The 20,862-nt window shown below is 49.8% G+C and overlaps 1 protein-coding gene across 8 annotated transcripts in view; it reads right to left on the bottom strand.

Annotated features, from left to right (window-relative positions):
- LOC127576420 (cytosolic purine 5'-nucleotidase) overlaps positions 1-20,862 on the bottom strand; it is an 82,695-nt gene that overhangs the window by 2,308 nt on the left and 59,525 nt on the right. For all 8 annotated transcript variants that reach the window (XM_052026932.1, XM_052026937.1, XM_052026939.1 and 5 more), the window contains 12 exons: positions 20,400-20,491; positions 19,671-19,728; positions 18,586-18,679; positions 15,459-15,512; positions 14,206-14,289; positions 13,313-13,354; positions 9,837-9,944; positions 8,138-8,204; positions 7,484-7,654; positions 3,243-3,294; positions 2,914-2,974; positions 662-838 (listed from right to left, as the gene is read on the bottom strand). In XM_052026932.1, the coding sequence (XP_051882892.1) occupies positions 662-838; positions 2,914-2,974; positions 3,243-3,294; positions 7,484-7,654; positions 8,138-8,204; positions 9,837-9,944; positions 13,313-13,354; positions 14,206-14,289; positions 15,459-15,512; positions 18,586-18,679; positions 19,671-19,728; positions 20,400-20,491 (1,060 nt within the window). The remainder of the gene's footprint in view (positions 1-661; positions 839-2,913; positions 2,975-3,242; positions 3,295-7,483; positions 7,655-8,137; positions 8,205-9,836; positions 9,945-13,312; positions 13,355-14,205; positions 14,290-15,458; positions 15,513-18,585; positions 18,680-19,670; positions 19,729-20,399; positions 20,492-20,862) is intronic.

Below are 20,862 nucleotides of genomic sequence, written 5' to 3'. Positions count from 1 at the left end.
GAAGATGGGAAAGTGGAGGGGTGGGGGCAGAACGCAAGTGTTGAGGCGGAGTGTACAAAGGTCAGACCAAGATAAGGAGAAGCAATGCCGAGGAACCAAAATATGAAGGGGGTTGGTGAGAATTGGGGAAGACAGAGAAATTACTTGTGGTTTGAGTGCACCGGGCCTTTGCTCAGAATGACTTCTGTTTTGCATATTGTTGGCTGTAGTGGGGAGTATGTTCTCCACCCTAATTACTGACTGCAGCCAGAAAGGCCTCTGCCCCTGAGAATATCAGTCAGGGTGGCAGGAGAGTGGGCCATGTGTCCAGCCTCAGCCAGGACTAAGAAGTCACTTGGTGAGCTACAGTTGGACCTTTCCCAACATGGTCTGCATCAAGCTGCTCACCATCAAATTCACCACCTCAAAGTGTACGGGGCAATCAGAGGCACAGAATGTTCGCTCACCAGCAATAGTTTGTGCCCAGCCCTGCCTCCCTGTTTGGCTGTAGATCACATCATGTCTGTCCTGGCCCATTCATGAGCATGTGCAACACTGACTAGAGCCAACAGATGAGCACAGATTGGGAACCAGAGTCCAGCTCAATACTAGGGTTTGATAGGGCAAGCGTATGGGGGAACAAAGCAAGACACCCAGATTTCTGATCAGATCACATACTCACCAAGACATGGGCAGCACGAAAGAGGTAACTGAAGGGGTAGTACAGTAGGTTGATGAAAGAGGCTGCATAGAGATCTGCATAGCGCATGACCTGACTGGCAAAGAGCGTCTGCCGGGAGCCACTGCGGAACAGGCTGCCCATCATCCCGTAGCACATGTCCATGTCATGAGTGACTTTCTACATGGAGACAGAAGACAGGAGTGAACAGGTATTCAAGGACAATGGTTTCAAGTTCCTCAATCTTATTTAAGGGAACCTTATCAAACACCTTACTAAAGTCCATATACGCCACATCTACTGCTCTACCCTCAATGTGTTTTGTCACATCCTCAAAGAATTCAGTCAGGCTCGTGAGGCACAACCTGCCCTTCACAAAGCCATGCTGACTGTCCCTAATCGGACTATGAACATAGAGCAGGTTAAAATGTTGGCACAACATCATGGGCCAAAGGGCCTGTACTGTGCTGTAATGTTCTAAGATCTATCTAAATCTTCCCTCCCACATAGCTCCCCATTTTTCTATCATTCATGTGGCTATCTGAGAGTCTCTTACATGTCCCTAATGTATCTGTCTCCACCACCTCTGCCGGCAGTGCGTTCCACACACTATGTAAAAAAAACTGGCCTCTGACATCCCTTCTACACCTTCCTTTGATCACATAATTATGCCATTTCCTCCCTGAGAAAAAGTCTCTGGCTGTCCACTCAATCTATGACTCTTATCATCTTGTACACCTCTATCAAGTCACCTCTCATCCTCCTTCTCTCCAAAGAGAAAAGCCCTAGCTTGCTCAACCTACCCTCATAAGACATGCTCTCCAATCCAGGCAGCATCCTGGTAAATCTCCTCTGCAAACTCTAAAGCTTCCACACCCTTCCTATAGTGAGGCAACCAGAACTGAACACAATATTCTAATTGTGGTCTAACCAGGGTTTTATAGAGCTGCAACATCACCTCATGGCTCTTGAACTCAATCCCCCCAACTAATGAAGGCCAACATGCCACACACCTTCTTAACAACCCTATCAACTTGCGCAGCAATTTTGAGGGATCTACAGACTTTGACCCCATTGATCCCTCTGTTCCTCCACACTGCTAAGAGTCTTGCCATTAACTCTGGAAGGTCAAATTTTGAAGGCAGAATACAAAGTAAATCACTCAACACTTTTCTGGGTTGAACTTCTGCCACTTCTCAGCCCAGCTTTGCATCCTATCAAAGTCCCGTTGTAACCCTCGACAACCTTCTACACTATCTACAACACCACCAACCTTCATGTCATCTGCAAACTTACCAAACCACCCTTCCACTTCCTCATCCAAGTCATTTATAAAAATCACAAAGAGCAGGGGTCCCAGAAGAGATCCCTGCAGGACACCACTGGTCATCGACCTCCAGGCAGAATACACTCCATCTACAACCACCCTCCGGCAATCCAATTCCGAATGCACACAGCCAAGTTTCCCTGGATCCCTCCAGACCTTCTGAATGAGCCTATCATGGTGAACCTTATCAAATGCCTTACTAAAGTCCATATACACCACATCCACTGCTCTACCCTCTGTGTTTTGTCACATCCTCAAAGAATTCAAACGGGCTCATGAGGCACAACCTGCCCCTCACAAAGCCATGCTGACTGCCCCTAATCAGACTATGCTTCTCCAGATGCTCATAAATCCTGTCCCTAAGAATCTTTTCCAATAATTTGCCCACCACTGAAGTAAGACTCACTGGTCTATTATTCCCAGGGTTATCCCTACTCTCTTTCTTGAACAAAGGAATGACATTTGCCACCCTCCAATTATCTGGATAGATCTCTGAAAAGTTCCAGCAAGCATTGGGCCAGAAGAAACTGCTGCTGAATTAAGGAGATGGTAAGTTCCAGGCAGAAGGGATGAAAGGGCCGGACAGCAGGACTACCATGTCATTATGCAGAGCCGCTCATTACATTGTGGGGAGAGAACCACTGAGGGAAACGGTTTTCTCAGTTTGCCAGCATTGGGCTGAAGGACCAGTTTTCTGTGCTGTACAACTCTGACAAGAGACATTAGTTGCAGCAAGGGGCAGTGGGTGGGGTAACAAAATTGGAGGGGAAAATAGCAATGGTCTGAGGGAGCAGGCAAGGGGGATTGATAACTCAAACACTGGCCATCAGTGTCAGACACTCCCACAAGATCATGAGAATGTCCTAGACGTAATTATAATCTTTGGGGATCGAGACCCGAAGCCGGGAGAATGCAGCCCTGGTCTCACCTTGATGCGTCTCTGAATGGCACTGATATCAGGGCGCTCATTGCTGCTGCTGTCCAAGTGTCTGGGGAAGAACACAGATGAAATCTGGTCAATGACCCAAATGTTAACACTGGGAAATGTACCAATACAAACAGATAAGTCTGCAGAAGATTCACCGAGTAATAGATTTATACAGCATGGAAACAGACCCTTTGGCCCAGAATAAAAGGAGATTGAATCTAATCAAGTTCAGTTACCCATTAAGTGAATGGCATTGCCCCACAGTGCTTATTCAGCTTTCAGTAACCCCAGGTTAACTCCACTCTTGCAATGCCCCTTTTCATACTCACTTGTAGAGTTCTGCCAGAAACACATCCAGACTCTGCAACTCCTCAAACAGGGCTGGAAAATAAAAGATAGTCAGTCCTGGTACACCAGAACACACAAAGCAAGGTGCAGGGGGCAGACATTACCCAACAACAAGAATCAGCGATTCATGGCACAAAAAGCAGCCAGCACGTCCACACCAGCCACAAATACAGTTTCAGGTTATTCCTGCTTCCTTGCCGATGGGTGGCATACTTATTCCTCAACTGAACTCGGACCCTTCCACCAGTTAAAGGCATGCCCTAAGTCTGATCTCTCTGCAAGGGACAGGCCTTTCTGTTCATCCTGATCAGGCCACTTGATAACTCCACTTTCCTCAGTTATATATCTCCCAGCTAAGTCGGTCTTTCCTCATAACTACAAGTCTCAGGCCCTGGAAATACCCTGTGCACCCTCTCTGATGCAGTCACTTCCTTCCTGTAACAGCTCCAGCCCGTCCCAGCAGCACCTCCCGCTCATACTTTCCCAGTAACAAAGCAAGTATCCTACCTGCCTTCCTACTACTTCAGCCGCCATTAGGCATCTGTGGACTTCTGCTCTGCCTCCATTCCTTACATCTACATAGAGCAGTACAGCACTGGACAGGCCGTCCAGCCCACAATGTAGTGCTGATCTTGATGCCGATTTATACGAAATGTCCTTCTGCGTATTACCCACATCCCTCCATTCCCTTCATATTCATGAGTCTATCTAAAAGCTTCTTAAACTCCACTAAACTGCCTGCTTCTACTACTACCTCTGGTAACCCATTCTAGGCACCCACCACTCTCTGCGTAAAAAAACTTACCCCTCACGTCCCCTTTAAACGTCCCCCCCTAACCTTAAAAGCACGTCCTCAGGCGTTTGACGTTCCTACCCTGGGAAAAAGATTCTGACTGCCTACCCTATCTATGCCTCTCATAATTATAAAACCTCTATCAGGTCTCCCCTCAGCCTCTGACACTCTCGGGAAGCCGGTGAGGCAGAGAAGTAATGGCAGGGTGACAAGAGAGGTGGAACAACTAGTTAGGAAGAAGAAGGCAGCATACATAAGGTATAAGCAGCAAGGATCAGACGGGGCTCATGAGGAATATAGAGTAGCAAGGAGGGAACTTAAGAAGGGGCTGAGGAGAGCGAAAAGGGGACATGAAAAGGCTTTGGCGAGTAGGGTAAAGGAGAATCCCACGGCTTTTTACTCATATGTGGAGCAGAAGGATGGCTAGAGTAAAGGTAGGTCCGATTAAAGACAAAGGTGGGAAGATGTGCCTGGAAGCTGTGGAAGTGGGTGAGGTCCTCAATGAATACTTCAGTATTCACCAAGGAGAGGGGTCTTGATGATGCTGAGGACAGTGTTGGTGAGGATAATGTTCTAGAGTATGTAGATATCAAGAGAGAGGATGTGTTGGAGCTCTTAGAAAATATTAGGACAGATAAGTCCCCGGGACCTGACGGAATATTCCCCAGGCTGCTTCGGGAGGCGAAGGAGGAGATTGCTGAACCATTGGCTAGGATCTTTGAGTCCTCGTCCACGGAGATGGTTCCGGAGGATTGGAGTGTGGCGAATGTTGTCCCCTTATTCAAAAAAGGTAGTAGGGATGGTCCAGGGAATTACAGGCCAGTAAGCCTTACATCTGTGGCGGGTAAGCTGTTGGAAAGGATTCTAAGATAGGATCTATGATCATTTAGAGAATCATGGACTGATTAGGGACAGCCAGCATGGATTTGTGAAGGGAAGATCTTGCCTCACAAGCCTGATAGGGTTCTTTGAGGAGGTGACCAGGAAGATTGATGAGGGCAGTGCGGTGGATGTGGTCTACATGGATTTTAGTAAGGCGTTTGACAAGGTTCCGCATGGTAGGCTTCTTCAGAAGGTCAGAGGCCAAGGGATCCAGGGAAGCTTGGCCGTGTGGATTCAGAATTGGCCTGCCTGTAGAAAGCAGAGGGTTGTGGTGGAGGGAGTGCATTCAGACTGGAGGACTGTGACTAGTGGTGTCCCACAAGGATCGGTTCTGGGACCTCTACTTTTTGTGATATTTATTAATGACTTAGATGAGGGGGTGGAAGGGTGGGTTAGCAAGTTTGCAGATGACATAAAGATCGGTGGTGTTGTGGATAGTGTGGAGGGCTGTCAAAGCTTGCAGAGGGATATTGATAGGATGCAGAGCTGGGCTGACAAGTGGCAGGTGGAGTTCAATCCAGAGAAGTGTGAGGTGGTACACTTTGGAAGGACAAACTCCAAGGCGGAGTACAAGGTAAATGGCAGGATTTTGGGCAGTGTGGAGGAGCAGAGGGATCTGGGGGTTCATATCCACAGATCACTGAAAGTTGCCTCATAGGTAGATAGGGTAGTTAAGAAAGCTTATGGGATGTTAGCTTTCATAAGTCGTGGGATCGAGTTTAAGAGCCGCTAAGTAATGATCCAGCTTTACAAAACTCTGGTTAGGCCACACTTAGAGTACTGTGTCCAATTCTGGTCGCCTCATTATAGGAAGGACGTGGAGGCGTTGGAAAGGGTGCAGAGGAGATTTACCAGGATGCTGCCTGGATTAGAGAATATGGATTATAAGGAGAGACTAAAGGAGCTTTACTCGTTGGAGAGGAGGAGGACGAGGGGAGACAATGATAGAGGTGTACAAAATATTAAGAGGAATAGATAGAGTGGACAGCCAGCGCCTCTTTCCCAGGGCACCAATGCTCAATACAAGAGGGTATGGCTGTAAGGTAATGGGGAGGGAAGTTCAAGGGAGATGTCAGAGGGAGGTTTTTCCACCCAGAGAGTGGTTGGTGCTTGGAATGCACTGCCTGGGGTGGTGGTGGAGGCTGATACGTTGGTCAAGTTCAAGAGATTGTTAGATAAGTATATGGAGGAATTTAAGATAGAGGGATATGTGGGAGGAAGGGGTTAGATAGTCTTAGGTGTGGTTTGAAGGTTGGCACAACATGGTAGGCCGAAGGGCCTGAATTGTGTTGTATTGTTCTATGGTTCTTGGTTCTAGAACAACCCAAGTTTGTCCAACCTCTCCTTATAGTTCATATCCTCTAATCCAGGCAGCATACTGGTAAACCTCTTCTGCACCCTCTCCACAACCTTCTTGTAATGGGGCAACCAGAACTGCACAAAATACAAGTGCAGTCTGACTAAAGTTTTGTACAGCTGCAGCATGACTTCCTTACTCTTATACTCTACACCCCCACCAATGAAGGCAAGCGTGCCGTACGCCTTCTTTACCACCTTATCCTCTTACGTAGCCATTTTCAGTGAACTATGGACCTGGATCTCAAGACCCCTCTGTTCCTCAGGGCTGACCCTGTACACTTTCTTCTTTCATTTGACCTCCCAAAGTGTAACACCTCACACTTGCCCGGATTAAACTCCATCTGCCGCCTCTCTGTCCGTATCTGTAACTGACCGATATTCTGCTATATTCTTTAATAGTCCTTTACACTGTCCACAACTCCAGATATCTTGATGTCATCCCCAAATCTGCTAATCTACCCATCTACATTTTCAACGAAGTCATTGATATATATCTCAAACAACAGAGATCCCACCACCGATCCTTGCAGAACACCACTGGTCACAGACCTCCAGCCACAATAACAGCCTTCCACCCCTATCGGCAAGCCAGCTCAGAATCCACACTTGCAATTCACCCTGGATCCCATGCATCTTTACCTTCTGAATCAACCTACCATAAGGGACCTTATCAAAAGCCTTACTAACGTCCACATAGTCCATATCTCTCAGGATCCTACCATGTGCCTATAGTCAATTCCATTTAAATTTTCTGTGAAGGGTGAGCTCAGTCCCGAGGAACCAAGCACACACAACCGTCACCTCCCGAGGAACCCAGTACACACAACCGGCACCTCCACCAAGGAACCCAGTACACACAACCGTCATCTCCCGAGGAACCGAGTACACACAACTGTCACCTCCCAAGGAACCCAGTACAGACAGCCAGCACCTCCCTGTCACTAACATTTCCATCAATATTACCCTCCACATTCTCCCCGAGACATTTTCTAGTCCAAAGAGCCACTTTCCCTTGGATGCCCTGAGCTCGTCCTCTCCACATCAATTTGACCCACGGGACTCGCATGGGCAGAGCATCGAAAACTGAAGCAGGGAAGTAGATGGGCTGCGGATTTCCTACGATCCGGTTACTGGGAAAGCAGGGAGATGAGCAGCCACTGAAGCTGTGTGCAGGTGCTGTGGTCTTACTGCTCTTGTCTGTCCAGACATGCAGCTCTTGTGCGAGTTCTGGGATGACCAGGAACGTCCTCCAGCCCTGCCGCTTCTTGGATTTCAGGATGTCACCAAAGATGTGATCGCCAATGTAGAGGATGTCTTTGCCTTTTGCCCCCAGAAGGTCCCCCATAATATCCGAAGAACCTGGAAAACACACCCCACACAATCAGGATCACATGACCTTTTCGCTTTCACCTTTCAGGGTTGGAGTAGAGTTACTGGACTCAGCTCACATGATGCCGTCAGCTGAGGCCCAGCCAGACGAAGGGTCCCGACCCAAAACATCAACCATCCACCTCCCTCGACCGATGTTGCCTGACCTACCAAGTTCTTGCAGCAGGTTTGGGTTTTGCTCCGAAGGACATTTGCAGTCCTACAACATCTGACAAACCCAGCTCCCCAAGTTAGCCCAGACCCAGTGATCTACTCCCACCACAGGCAGCCTCAGCCCTGCCCTCTGCAAACCCATCCCCCCACCCCCGCCTACAACTCCACACCCACCAGTTTCCAGGGAAGGAAGGAAGGAAAAGTGATTTACACTGGCAGCTCCGTGTGTGCCTCTGAACATTTACAAATGTCAGTGTAATAGATAACCAGGTCAGTGAAAGCAACCCGCTGGACACTCACCTCCGGAATACACGATGCCGTGCTGGAGAGGTCCCGTGTGTGTGCCAATCTTCAAGTGGCCAGTTGACTATACAAGGAAGAGTGAAATGGAGACTTCATATCAATGGATGCTCCCCACACACCACCCCCCCCCCCCCAACTCAGCAACCCCACACTCCAACACCCATCCTCACACACCACGTGTCCCCTCCCCACCCCCCACTGCAGGCTGACGTATCCCAATGCTGCACCTCTAGAGCAGTGGCCCCACTGTTCTCAGTGGCGTCTTCCAGCAAGGACAGTCTGAAATGGGCCAGGGTTGATGAGGCCCATCTCAAACCAAATTCAGCACTATTGACATAATGAGTTCCTGGGGAATAAGGACCATCACATCAAACCCTGCAGCTGACAAATCCTGCAGTGAGAAGGGGAACAAAGTGCAGGAGTCCCAGACTCACCAGAGGAGTGGGAAGACACAGCAGATGATATTTAATGCACAGAGAAGTATAAAAGCGATGCACTTTATAGGAAGAATGAGGGGCTTTGAAGTGGTGCTGTGTAAAACAGGCTCCAGGGACAGTCTTAGCAGGTGCCAGGACTCGTTGGGAAAGCCAGGAAAAAGAACACAGAATCCTTGGCTTTTTCTGTCAGAGGCAGAGAGTAAGGGAGTTAAGACAAACCTGGCTAATCATTTGTCAGGCTTCAGCAGCAGATGGAATGTCAGGGCCTTGGAGAGAATGCAGAGGAGTTTACAGAAGGAACGATGTCAGCTTCTAGAGAAAGTGTCCCTTCCACAGCCTCTGGCCTCTCCAACCACAGCAAGCAAAGACAAGGTGTCAGAATCCCCAAGGTGAAAGCACACCCCTCCGCTTCTAGGGTAGGCAATAAAATATCCATGACACAATTACATAAAATCAGAGAGTGGCTACCCCTACTTTAGCACCCCTTCTGAATAGGGGTGGGGGCGGACATCCATGGAAGAGTCTGTGTAAAACTCAACAACCAGATCAATAGAATCCCGACAGACAACAAGACGACTGGGGCTCTGCTAATCATCTGCGTCCCACCGATCCAAAGGCTAGACTGACTAAAAAAAACTCAGGTCTTTAAAATATCTATTAGCACTGCTTAATAAATTATTCATAATCACAGTATTTTGACTGCAGCCAGGTGTGGCAGTAATAAACCCTTTTGCCTGTCACTACTTGTGGCTGCATCCACCAAAGGTTTAGCCAGTAAATTTGGAAAAAGTCCTGAAAACAATCACGATCAGACACCAATTGTTCACATTCCTCATCGCAGCCAGATCATCAGATTTTGGAATAAAAACTGCAACTGTTTTAAAACCTTTGGGCACCCTCTTTCATTTAATCCAAAGGGTGTATATTCTTGTTAACATAGTGTGGCCCTGGTTAGATTGTGGGAGAGGGAGCAGCTCCCACAAACGTGATGACCAGATCATCTGTTTTTAAAATATAAGTCAACGTGGACAGTGAATGAGGACGAGCAGGGGCAGTGGTACACAGGAGCTTTCACACCCACCCAACAGCAGGGCCTCGAGTAAAGTCTCATTCAAAACACATCACACACTTTCAACATCTCTCTGAGGAGCCTCTAATCCCTGGGCTCCTGTATCCTCAGGACTCTGCAGCTCTTGCTCATTCCTTCCCACACACACAACCTCCCAGCCACAGTAAGGAGCCAAGATTTAATCTCAAACCTTGTCCACTTGTCGCAGAACCGTTCCCTCACTGAAAAACAGTGGCTTCCGAGCATCCACCACAACCAGGTCAAAGTATGACTGCCAGGGTCGGTGAGGGGTTCCAGGCTACAACGAAACAGACCATTACTAATGTGATAACTGGGGCTCATCATCCACAGTCACAAAATCAGGCATCCAGTTGCCTGTAATCAACCTGAAATATTAATTTTTATCTTCCCCCACAGACGCTGCCTGACTGCTTCTTATTCTTGTGAATTGGGATGACATTTTTGAAGGGAAATGTACTATGGAGATGTGGTCAATGTTCAGGGATCTCTTGCAGAATGTTAGGGATGAATTTGTCCCGGTGAGGCAGAGAAGGAATGGCAGGGTGAAGGAACCATGGGTGACAAGAGAGGTGGAACAACTAGTTAGGAAGAAGAAGGCAGCATACATAAGGTGTAAGCAGCGGATCAGACAGGGCTCGTAAGGAATATAGAGTAGCAAGGAGGGAACTTAAGAAGGGGCTGAGGAGAGCGAGAAGGGGACATAAAAAGGCTTTGGCGAGTAGGGTTAAGGAGAATCCCAAGGCTTTTTTCTCGTACGTGAAGAGCAGAAGGATGGCTAGAGTAAAGGTTGGTCCGATTAAAGACAAAGGTGGGAAGATGTGCCTGGAAGCTGAGAAAGTGGGTGAGGTTCTCAATACTTCTCTTCAGTATTCACCAAGGAGAGGGGTCTTGATGATGCTGAGGACAGTGTTGGTAAGGGTAATGTTCTAGAGTATGTAGATATCAAGAGAGAGGATGTGTTGGAGCTCTTAGAAAATATTAGGACAGATAAGTCCCCGGGGCCTGACGGAATATTCCCCAGGCTGCTTCGGGAGGAGATTGCTGAACCACTGGCTAGGATCTTTGAGTCCTCGTTGTCCATGGGGTGGTACCGGAGGATTGGAGGGTGGCGAATGTTGTCCCCTTATTCAAAAGAGGTAGTAGGGATGGTCCAGGGAATTACAGACCGGTGAGCCTTACGTCTGTGGTGGGTAAGCTTGTTGGAAAGGATTCTAAGAGATAGGATCTATGATCATTTAGAGAATCATGGACTGATTAGGGACAGCCAGCATGGATTTGCGAAGGGAAGATCTTGCCTCACAAGCCTGATAGGGTTCTTTAAGGAGGTGACCAGGAAGATTGATGAGGGTAGTGCAGTGGATGTGGTCTACATGGATTTTAGTAAGGCGTTTGACAAGGTTCCGCATGGTAGGCTTCTTCAGAAGGTCAGAGGCCAAGGGATCCAGGGAAGCTTGGCCGTGTGGATTCAGAATTGCCTTGCCTGTAGAAAGCAGAGGGTTGTGGTGGAGGGAGTGCATTCGGATTGGAGGGCTGTGACTAGTGGTGTCCCACAAGGATCGGTTCTGGGACCTCTACTTTTTGTGATATTTATTAATGACTTAGATGAGGGGGTGGAAGGGTGGGTTAGCAAGTTTGCAGATGACACAAAGATTGGTGGTGTTGTGGGTAGTGTGGAGGGCTGTCGAAGCTTACAGAAGCATATTGATAGGATGCAGAGCTGGGCTGACAAGTGGCAGGTGGAGTTCAATCCAGAGAAGTGTGAGGTGGTACACTTTGGAAGGACAAACTCCAAGGCAGAATACAAGGTAAATGGCAGGATTCTGGGCAGTGTAGAGGAGCAGAGGGATCTGGGGGTTCATATCCACAGATCACTGAAAGTTGCCACACAGGTAGATAGGGTAGTTAAGAAAACTTATGGGATGTTAGCTTTCATAAGTCGTGGGATCGAGTTTAAGAGCCGTGAAGTAATGATCCAGCTTTACAAAACTCTGGTTAGGCCACACTTAGAGTACTGTGTCCAGTTCTGGTCGCCTCATTATAGGATGGATGCGGAGGCGTTGGAGAGGGTGCAGAGGAGATTTACCAGGATGCTGCCTGGATTAGAGTGTATGGATTATGAGGAGAGACTAAAGAAGCTAGGGCTTTACTCACTGGAGAGGAGGAGGATGAGGGGAGACATGATAGAGGTATACAAAATATTAAGAGGAATAGATAGAGTGGACAGCCAGCACCTCTTTCCCAGGGCACCAATGCTCAATACAAAAGGGCATGGCTTTAAGGTAATGGGGGGGGTGATGTTCAAGGGAGATGTCAGAGGGAGGTTTTTTTCACCCAGAGAGTGGTTGGCGCATGGAATGCGCTGCCTGCGGTGGTGGTGGAGGCTGATATGTTGGTCAAGTTCAAAAGATTGTTAGATAAGCATATGGAGGAATTTAAGATAGAGGGATATGTGTGAGGAAGGGGTTAGATAGTCTTAGGAGTGGTTTGAAGGTCGGCACAACATGGTGGGCCGAAGGGCCTGTATTGTGCTGTATTGTTCTATGGTTCTACCTTTCATTATCATGCAATGGAGAAGGTCCAGAAAGGACTGACGAGAATGTTTCCTGGGATGAGACTACAGTTACAGGGGCAGAGGAGAGGCTGGAACATTTTGTTCTGGAGAGAACACGGAGCTTTGTGGAGTACCTCGTTCAGTGCACAGGAGAGACCCTGAACTTTGGGTTTCCTGCCCTTTAATTCTCCATCCCATTCCCACTCTGACCTCCTAGAGTCATACAGCATGGAAACAGGCCCTTCGGCCCAACTGGTCCATGCCAACCAAGATGCCCCATGCAAGCTAGTCCATAACCTTCTAAACCTTTCCAATCCATGTACCTGTCCAACTGTTAGAAGTTGTTATTGTACCTGTCTCAACCACTTCCTCTGGCAGCTCATTCCACACACATACCGCCCTTTGTGTAAAAAAGTTGCCCCTCAGGTTCCTATGAAATCTCTCCCCTCATACCTATGCCCTGTAGTTTTTGATTTCCCAACCCAAGGAAAAAGACTTGAGTGCATTCACCCTATCTATGCCCCTCATGATTTCGTACATCTCTATAAGGTCACCCCCTCAGCCTCATATGCAAACAACCTCCTGCACTGTCATAACGACACCCAACGCTAGCTCGAGGAACAACCCCTTATCTTCCGTCTGGGCAGACTGCAGCTTTCTGGCCTCACATCACACTCTCCAACTGTAGGGAACGCACTCCTCCTTCCAGCCACCATCTGTTACATCGGCTCAGTGTTTCTATCCCCAGTCCCACATCACAGAGACAACAAACTGCAACAATAATGCATCTGGTCTCACCCCATCAGAGATATTCCCCATGTTCTCCCCATCCCTCCCCCACCTTCACTACCATTTCTGACTTGAAACATTAACACTGGTTCTCTCTCCACAGATGCTGCCTGACCTGCTGAGCGTTTCCAGCATTATTTAGCTCATTGATCAGTTCACATGGACAGCAGGCAGCCCTCTCCACATGTACGCACCAAACTGACCACAGAGTGCCCCTCCCACCTTTACCATCCAGCAGTAGCCAGGACAGTGGCCTGACATCCTTCCCCTCACACCGCCATTTCAATCCCACAGACACCACCTACCATGGGGCCGTGTCCAAAGTCAAACATGTAGGTCATGATCTTCTGTAAAATAAAGAGGTCCATCAGTGGAATGATCAGTAACGGGGTTGGGGGGGCGGGGGGGGGGGAGGAGGAGGGGGGGAGGAGGGGAGGGGGCAGGAGGAGGGGTGTGTGTGTTTGGGGGTGTGTGGGGGGGTGGAGACGGGGGAGGGGTGGAGACGGGGGGGCGGAGACGGGGGCGGCGCGGAGACGGGGGGGGCGGCGCGGAGACGGGGGGGGCGGCGCGGAGACGGGGGGGGGCGGCGCGGAGACGGGGGGGGGCGGCGCGGAGACGGGGGGGGGCGGCGCGGAGACGGGGGGGGCGGCGCGGAGACGGGGGGGGCGGCGCGGAGACGGGGGGGGCGGCGCGGAGACGGGGGGGGCGGCGCGGAGACGGGGGGGGGCGGCGCGGAGACGGGGGGGGGGGGCGGCGCGGAGCCGGGGGGGGGGGGCGGCGCGGAGCCGGGGGGGGGGGCGGCGCGGAGCCGGGGGGGGGGGGCGGCGCGGAGCCGGGGGGGGGCGGCGCGGAGCCGGGGGAGAGAGAGGGGGAGTGGGTGGAGCCGGGGGAGAGAGAGGAGGAGGGGGAGGGGGATAGTGGGGGAGGGGGATAGTGGGGGAGGGGGATAGTGGGGGAGGGGGATAGTGGGGGAGGGGGATAGTGGGGGAGGGGGATAGTGGGGGAGGGGGAGGGATGATAGTGGGGGGGAGGGATGATAGTGGGGGGGAGGGATGATAGTGGGGGGGAGGGATGATAGTGGGGGGGAGGGATAGTGGGGGGGGGAAGCCCGGGACCAGAAAGACCATGGTGAACGGGACGTCTCCCCAATCGCACCTACGACCCCCACCCCCTCCCCCCAGCAAAGACACAGCCTCACATTGGTGTACTTGTAGTCGCTGTTGGTGACCAGAAACACTTTGCCAACTTCATTCATCCGACTGAGCAGCAGCGGCAGTTTGGGCTGAAACATCAACAGAGCTCAGGGTCATTCAGCCGCCTCACACCAACTGCAGTCAGCTGCAGCTCACCCTCCCACCCCACCCCTTCGCACCCCAGACCCCATACCCAGCCTTCACATCACCAAACCACATCCTGAACACCCCCACCATCCCCTGCCTCACTCACCCCCCAAGCTCTCCCCTTCCAACCTGCCCCAATATTCAGCATCACCAATGACCACCCCCATCTCACCAATCCCCCACCGCCCCGCTCCCCTCGCCCCCCCACCGCCCCGCTCCCCTCACCCCCCAGCACTGCCCCATTCCCCTCACCCTGTCCCCCTCGCCCCTCCAACCAACCCTTTCCCCTCGCCCCCACCCCACCGCCGCCCCGTTCCCCTCGCCCTTCCCACCACTGCCCCATTCCCCTCCCCCTCCCCCCAACCACCCCATTCCCCTCATCCCCATCGCCACCCCGTTCCCCCGACCCCCACCTCCCCCCCCCCCCCCCCCCCCCCCCCCGGTAGTCACTGCAGTCTGTTGTGTAGACAGTCCACACTACAGCCACTGTGCATTGGTGGTAGAGGAAGGAGTGCTGATGCTGGTTGGCCTACTTGAGTGTGTTGAGAGAATTGTTGAGGCCACAGTCATCCAGGTAAGTGGGGCGTGTTCTACCACACTGCCGGCTCCCACCTTGAAGGTGGAAAGGCTTTGTGGTGTCAGGATTCATTCCCCAGAATCGATTGTGGCCTCTGGAATGTTAAAAATGGGGCACTGGAGAATGGCTCTTGTCGGTCTCCAACAAGAGAGACCAATAAGGCCTGACATTTATAGGAAGGAACATTGGTGCTAGAACGTTGCCCAGTCTTGGGGACTGCTTCATTATCTGCACAAACTTCAGCAACATCCTCACTTTTGCCCTGAGGTCATTGATGAAGCAGTGGATAACAGCTGGGCCTTTGGCCTTGAGGAACTTCGGCAGGGATGTCCTGATTGATCAACAACCACAACCGTGAGCTTTGTGCGAGGTACAACTGCAGCCAGTCAAGAGCTTTCTCTCAGTTACCATGGGGATAACTATGACAGGCCACTGCCACCTGTCACAGTTGCACTGTCTCACTCTTCCCTCCTTCAATAGTCAGGAAACACTGAGGGCAACCTACAATTAACCAAACAGAAACCACAAACTTACCTCTTTAACAACATAGGTCTCCAGGTTTTCTAAAGTCTTCTCTTTCAAAGATCCCTAAATAAAACAAGAGAATCACTCTGTGGCTTCTGACTGTACTGTGCTAACTCCATATGAGACACAGCCCCAGTGTACAGTAACTTTGCTGATCAGGGACAGTGTCACAGCTGTAGAAAGGGAGGATGTCCTGGGGAGTCATCCACTGAATCAGTGTGGGTGGAAGTCGGAAACAGGAAGGGAGCAATCACTCTATTGGGAGTATTCTGCAGACCCCCCAATAGCAGCAGAGACACTGAAGAGCAGATCGGGAGGCAGATTTTGGAGAGGTGCAAAAATAACAGGGTTGTTGTCATGGATGATTTCAACTTCCCGAATATTGATTGGCACCTCCTTACTGTAAAGGGATAGATAATGCGGAGTTTGTTCCGTGTGTACAGGAAGGATTCCTGACACAGTATGTGGACAGGCCGACGAGAGGAGAAGCCATACTGGACCTGGTACTAGGCAATGAGCCTGATCAGGTTTCAGATCTCTCAGTGGGAGAGCATTTTGGAGACAGTGACCATAACTCCTTGACCTTTACCATAGCCTTGGAGAAAGATAGGAGCAGATGATATGGGAAAGTATTTAAATGGGGGAGGGGAAATTATGATGCTATTAGGCAGGAACTTGGGAACGTAAATTGGGAACAGATGTTCTTGGGGAAGTGCACAGCGGAAATGTGGAGGTTATTTAAGGAATACTTGCATGGGGCTCTGGTAAGTTTGTCCCATTGAGGCAGGGTAAGGATGGTAGAGTGAAGGAGCCATGGTTGACATGAGATGTAGAATATCTTGTCAAGAGGAAGAAAGAAGCTTACTTAAGGTTTAAAAAGCATGGATCAGACAGGGCTCTGGAGAATTACAAGGTAGCCAGGAGGAGCTTAAAAATGGACTTAGGAGAGCTAGAAGGGGGCATGAGAAGTCCTCGGCGAGTAGGATCAAGGAAAACCCCAAGTCGTTCTACAAGTATGTGAAGAATAGGAGGATGAGTAGAGTGAGGGTAGGACCGATCAGGGATAAAAGAGGAAACACGTGCCTGGAGTCAGAAGAGGTAGAGGAGGTCCTTAACGAACACTTTGCTTCAGTATTCACCAGAGAGAGAGACCTTGACGTTTGTGAGGATGGCGTACGACAGACTGATATGCTTGGGCACATCGATGTGCGGAAAGAGGATGTGCTGGAACTACTGAAAGACTTTAGGATAGATAAGTCACCAGAGCTGGACGGGATATATCCAAAGATATTACGGGAAGTGAGGGAAGAGATTGCTGCGCTTTTGGCGACGATCTTTGCATCCTCACTTGCCACAGTAGTGCCAGATGATTGGAGGGTGGCAAATGTTGTTCCTTTGTTTAAGAAAGGGAGTAGGGATAACCCTGAGAATTACAGACCAGTGGTGGACAAATTTCTGGAGATGATTCTTAGAGACAGGATTTATGGGCATTTAGGGAAGCATAGGCTGATTAGGGACAGTCAGCATGGCTTTGTGAGGGGGAGGTCGTGCCTCACGAGCCTGATTGATTTCTTTGAGGATGTGACAAAGCACATTGATGAAGGTAGAGCAGTGGATGTGGTGTACATGGATTTTAGTAAGGCCTTTGATAAGGTTCCTCATGGAAGGCTTATTCAGAAAGTCGGGAGGCATGGGATCCAGGGAAACTTGGCTGCGTGGATTCAGAATTGGCTCGCCCATAGAAGACAGAGGGTGGGGGTAGATGGAGTGCATTCTGCCTGGAGGTCAGTGACCAGTGATGTTCCGCAGGGATCTGTTCTGGGACCCCTGCTCCTTGTGATTTTTACAAATGACTTGGATGAGGATGTGGAAGGGTGGGTTAGTAAGTTTGCTGATGACACAAAGATTGGTGGTGTTGTGGATAGTGTAGAAGGTTGCTGTAGATTACAACAGGATAGGATGCAGAGCTGGGCTGAGAAGTGGCAGACGGAGTTTAACCCGGAAAATTGTGAAGTGATACATAGATCCCTCAAGGTTGCCGCACAGCTCAATAGGGTTGTTAAGAAGGTGTATGGAGTGTTGGCCTTCATTAGTCGGGGTATTGAGTTCAAGAGCCGCGAGGTGACGTTGCAGCTCTATAGAACTCTGGTCAGACCACACTTGGAGTATTGTGTTCAGTTCTGGTCACCTCATTATAGGAAAGATGTGGAAGCTTTAGAGAGGGTCCAGAGGAAATTTATCAGGATGCTGCCTGGATTGGAGAGCATGTCTTATGAGGATAGGTTGAGTGAGCTAGGGCTTTTCTCTTTGGAGAGAAGGAGGATGAGAAGTGAATTGATAGAGCTGTACAAGATGATAAGAGGCATAGATTGAGTGGACAGTCACAGACTTTTTCCCAGTGCAACAATGGCTAACACGAGGGGACATAATTAAGGTGATTGGAGGAAGATATAAGGGGGATGTCAGTGGTAAGGTTTTTTTTTTACACAGAGAGTGGTGGGTGTGTGGAACGCACTGCCGGCAGAGGTTGTGGGGGCAGATACATTAGGGACATTTAAGAGACTCTTAGATAGACACATGAATGATAGAAAAATGGAGGGCTATGTGGGAGGGAAGGGTTAGATAGATCTAGAGCAGGATAAAATGTTGGCACAACATTGTGACCAAAGGACCTGTACTGTGCTGTGGTCTTCTATGTTATGGCAGCAGCTGATTTCACCTCTTCAGCTGTAAAGATCTACTGGAACTGATGCTCTGAAATACCACCACTGGTCTTTGTATCCTGACAAGAGCACTCGGTCACATTTCTGCATGTGCAAACAATAAACCTGTGTGCATTGGCATGGGCAGAGACATACAAACACAAACGTGTGTATCTGTGCAGCTATCTGACACGCTGATGGGAGAGAGAACGTGGATAGCAAATTAATGCGACACTGGAGTGATGCACTCTCCTGTTCAGATGACCTGTGGATTATCTGTGCTGAGCAAAAAAAAAATCACTGACAAATAAATGAAATTCCTTCTTTCCAATATTTTCCATTTAAATCTTTTTACCAGACCCAATCAGATTAAAGCTTATGGTTTCTGGTCAACCTCAGAGTGAGTAGGTGCTAAACAACATCAGAGCAGTTACCTTATAGTGGACCCAGTCGACAGCATCCCGCACATCCTGAAACATACTCTTGAAGGACATGAAGAGGTCCCCATCTTTAAATCCGGTCTCACAGCTGTATGAAAAAGGCAAGAGATCAAACTAATTTCCAAACACCAACAGGGAAACCAACAACCTGATTCACAGCTGATTCCTGCCCAGCCTGCTTCCTCAAGGGCCAGCAGGATGGAGAGGGACAGATTATCACCAGGTATGGGTTCAGTACCGAGGAATCTCTACTCTAACCGGGTAAGTCTCCAGAACATCAGTCTCATCCACAATCCACACTTATTCACAAAGAAATTCTCTCCACAGACCAATATTCACCAGTCTCATTAATCTACTCCCAGTGTACACCAGCTCATGGGAGGCAAGGCTTAGAAATATTATGGAAATTTCAAGTTCTCTGCCTCCAGGGTGCCAGAGTTCAGAAAAACTCGATTAGAGCAAGTCACAAATTTATGTCAGAAGTGGCCCCTCACAACGTCATTCATTTCCCTTGGAGGACTGGAGACCAAGGAAAAACTTTAAGATGGCGAGAGCCAAGGACAGGTAATGCAGCAGGTGCAGGTAGTACAGAATCAAAGGAAACCAGAGTAGGCCACAGGCTAGGTCACCTCAGGCAAAGGGATAACATATCTTTGAGCTCAGATTTCCTATCACTGCATCATGAACATTGGTTGCAAGGACTGATATTCCTGAGAAACGTGTATGTGAATGTCACTCCGTCAAAGAGGAGATGGATAAAACATTTGTCTGAAACGGAGGGACCAGTAATGACCCAAGGAACATAATGGATCCTGTGCTGGCCACAGGTTAGGGATGCATCAAGGTTCTAAGGCTTTGCTCACTTACCCTTGAGGACCAATGTGTGTACATGGTGGTCCATGCAGGAGAGAGTGCCTATGCTTTGTTACACTGATTGGTCAGTCTAAGGACACTGTGTAATTACATTAAGCTATTACCGGTGTGATGTAACCAGTGAGTGACGAGAGATACGAGACTGCAGGGAGCCGAGCTCCCAGCACCGCGCACTCTGCATCTGCCCCAAGTAACCCATCACTTACCTTGTGTATCGGGGGCAATTGGTGAAAAAATCAACCAGGCAAGCAAACAGGTAGGTCTCTGCAAAGGGAAGGATAACAGAAACCCAGTGAGAAGTCATCTCTGAATCAGACACCCCTAGCACCCAGATGCACCGGCAAACAGCTTCACAGAAAGCAAGTGGGCAGATATTGCATCAGGAGGGCCATGCCTGTGTGATCACAGTGAAAAGGTTCTCACAGACTTCTTTCCAAAGGAATAGGAGCACTGAGAAAGCAGCTCGGATACAAGCTTGTCCGAGCACCATTAACAGGACCCCGTTCTAACGCGGAGTGTCCTACAGGTCAGAGTGTCGACACTCGTGTGTGTGCTGCAAGAGAAAAAAAATCACCAGCTGGAGATCAGTTACCTACCCAAGGGAAGTTTGTAAAAGCCGCCCGAACACAGAACAACGAGCAACTTGCGAAACATTAAACAGCAACTGTGCCAGTGCAGTGCCACAGAGTCCGACTGGATCCCCAGATACACCCAAGGATTGTCCTATACATGGTGACTTCAACAGATCAAAGTCCACTTTACACAAGGCTGGAGAATGGTTATGTGTTTTAAGGATCACATTCTAGGATTCCAATTCACCACTGGCCTCAAAGGCTTCCACAGCCCCCTGTAGGCACAGATTCTGTTTGACATTTGTATTTCTTACTCAATTCCAGATCTCCCCCAACACCACACATCAAAACCAAACAACCTACCAGGAAGATTGAAGAGGGTGTTGAGGATGTGGAACCGTTCAGTGTCATCCCTCTGAATAAATTTGTTTGGGTATTGTTCTCTGATTTCTGGCCTGTACAAAGAGAAACATGCTGAAATACTGGTTCTCCCCACAACTACATCACCCACAGGGACACGGCACCCAACCCCATCCCCTCCACACCAGCCCCACCGCCATTCCAACCCCCCTCCTCCCCCAGCCCCACCGCCATTCCAACCCCCCTCCTCCCCCAGCCCCACCGCCATTCCAACCCCCCTCCTCCCCCAGCCCCACCGCCATTCCAACCCCCCTCCTCCCCCAGCCCCACCGCCATTCCAACACCCCTCCTCCCCCGCCAGCCCCACTGCCATTCCACCCCAGCACCCCACCCCCCCCATCCCCACTGCCTACCAGCACATACAACAGCAGGTTATTGATGCCTATGATACAAGACAGGACTGGGC

Source organism: Pristis pectinata, chromosome 12 (assembly GCF_009764475.1).
Source record: "Pristis pectinata isolate sPriPec2 chromosome 12, sPriPec2.1.pri, whole genome shotgun sequence".
Taxonomy (NCBI): domain Eukaryota; kingdom Metazoa; phylum Chordata; class Chondrichthyes; order Rhinopristiformes; family Pristidae; genus Pristis; species Pristis pectinata.
The sequence above is the reverse complement of the archived record's forward strand: the minus strand, read 5'-3'. Positions and strand labels throughout refer to the sequence as shown.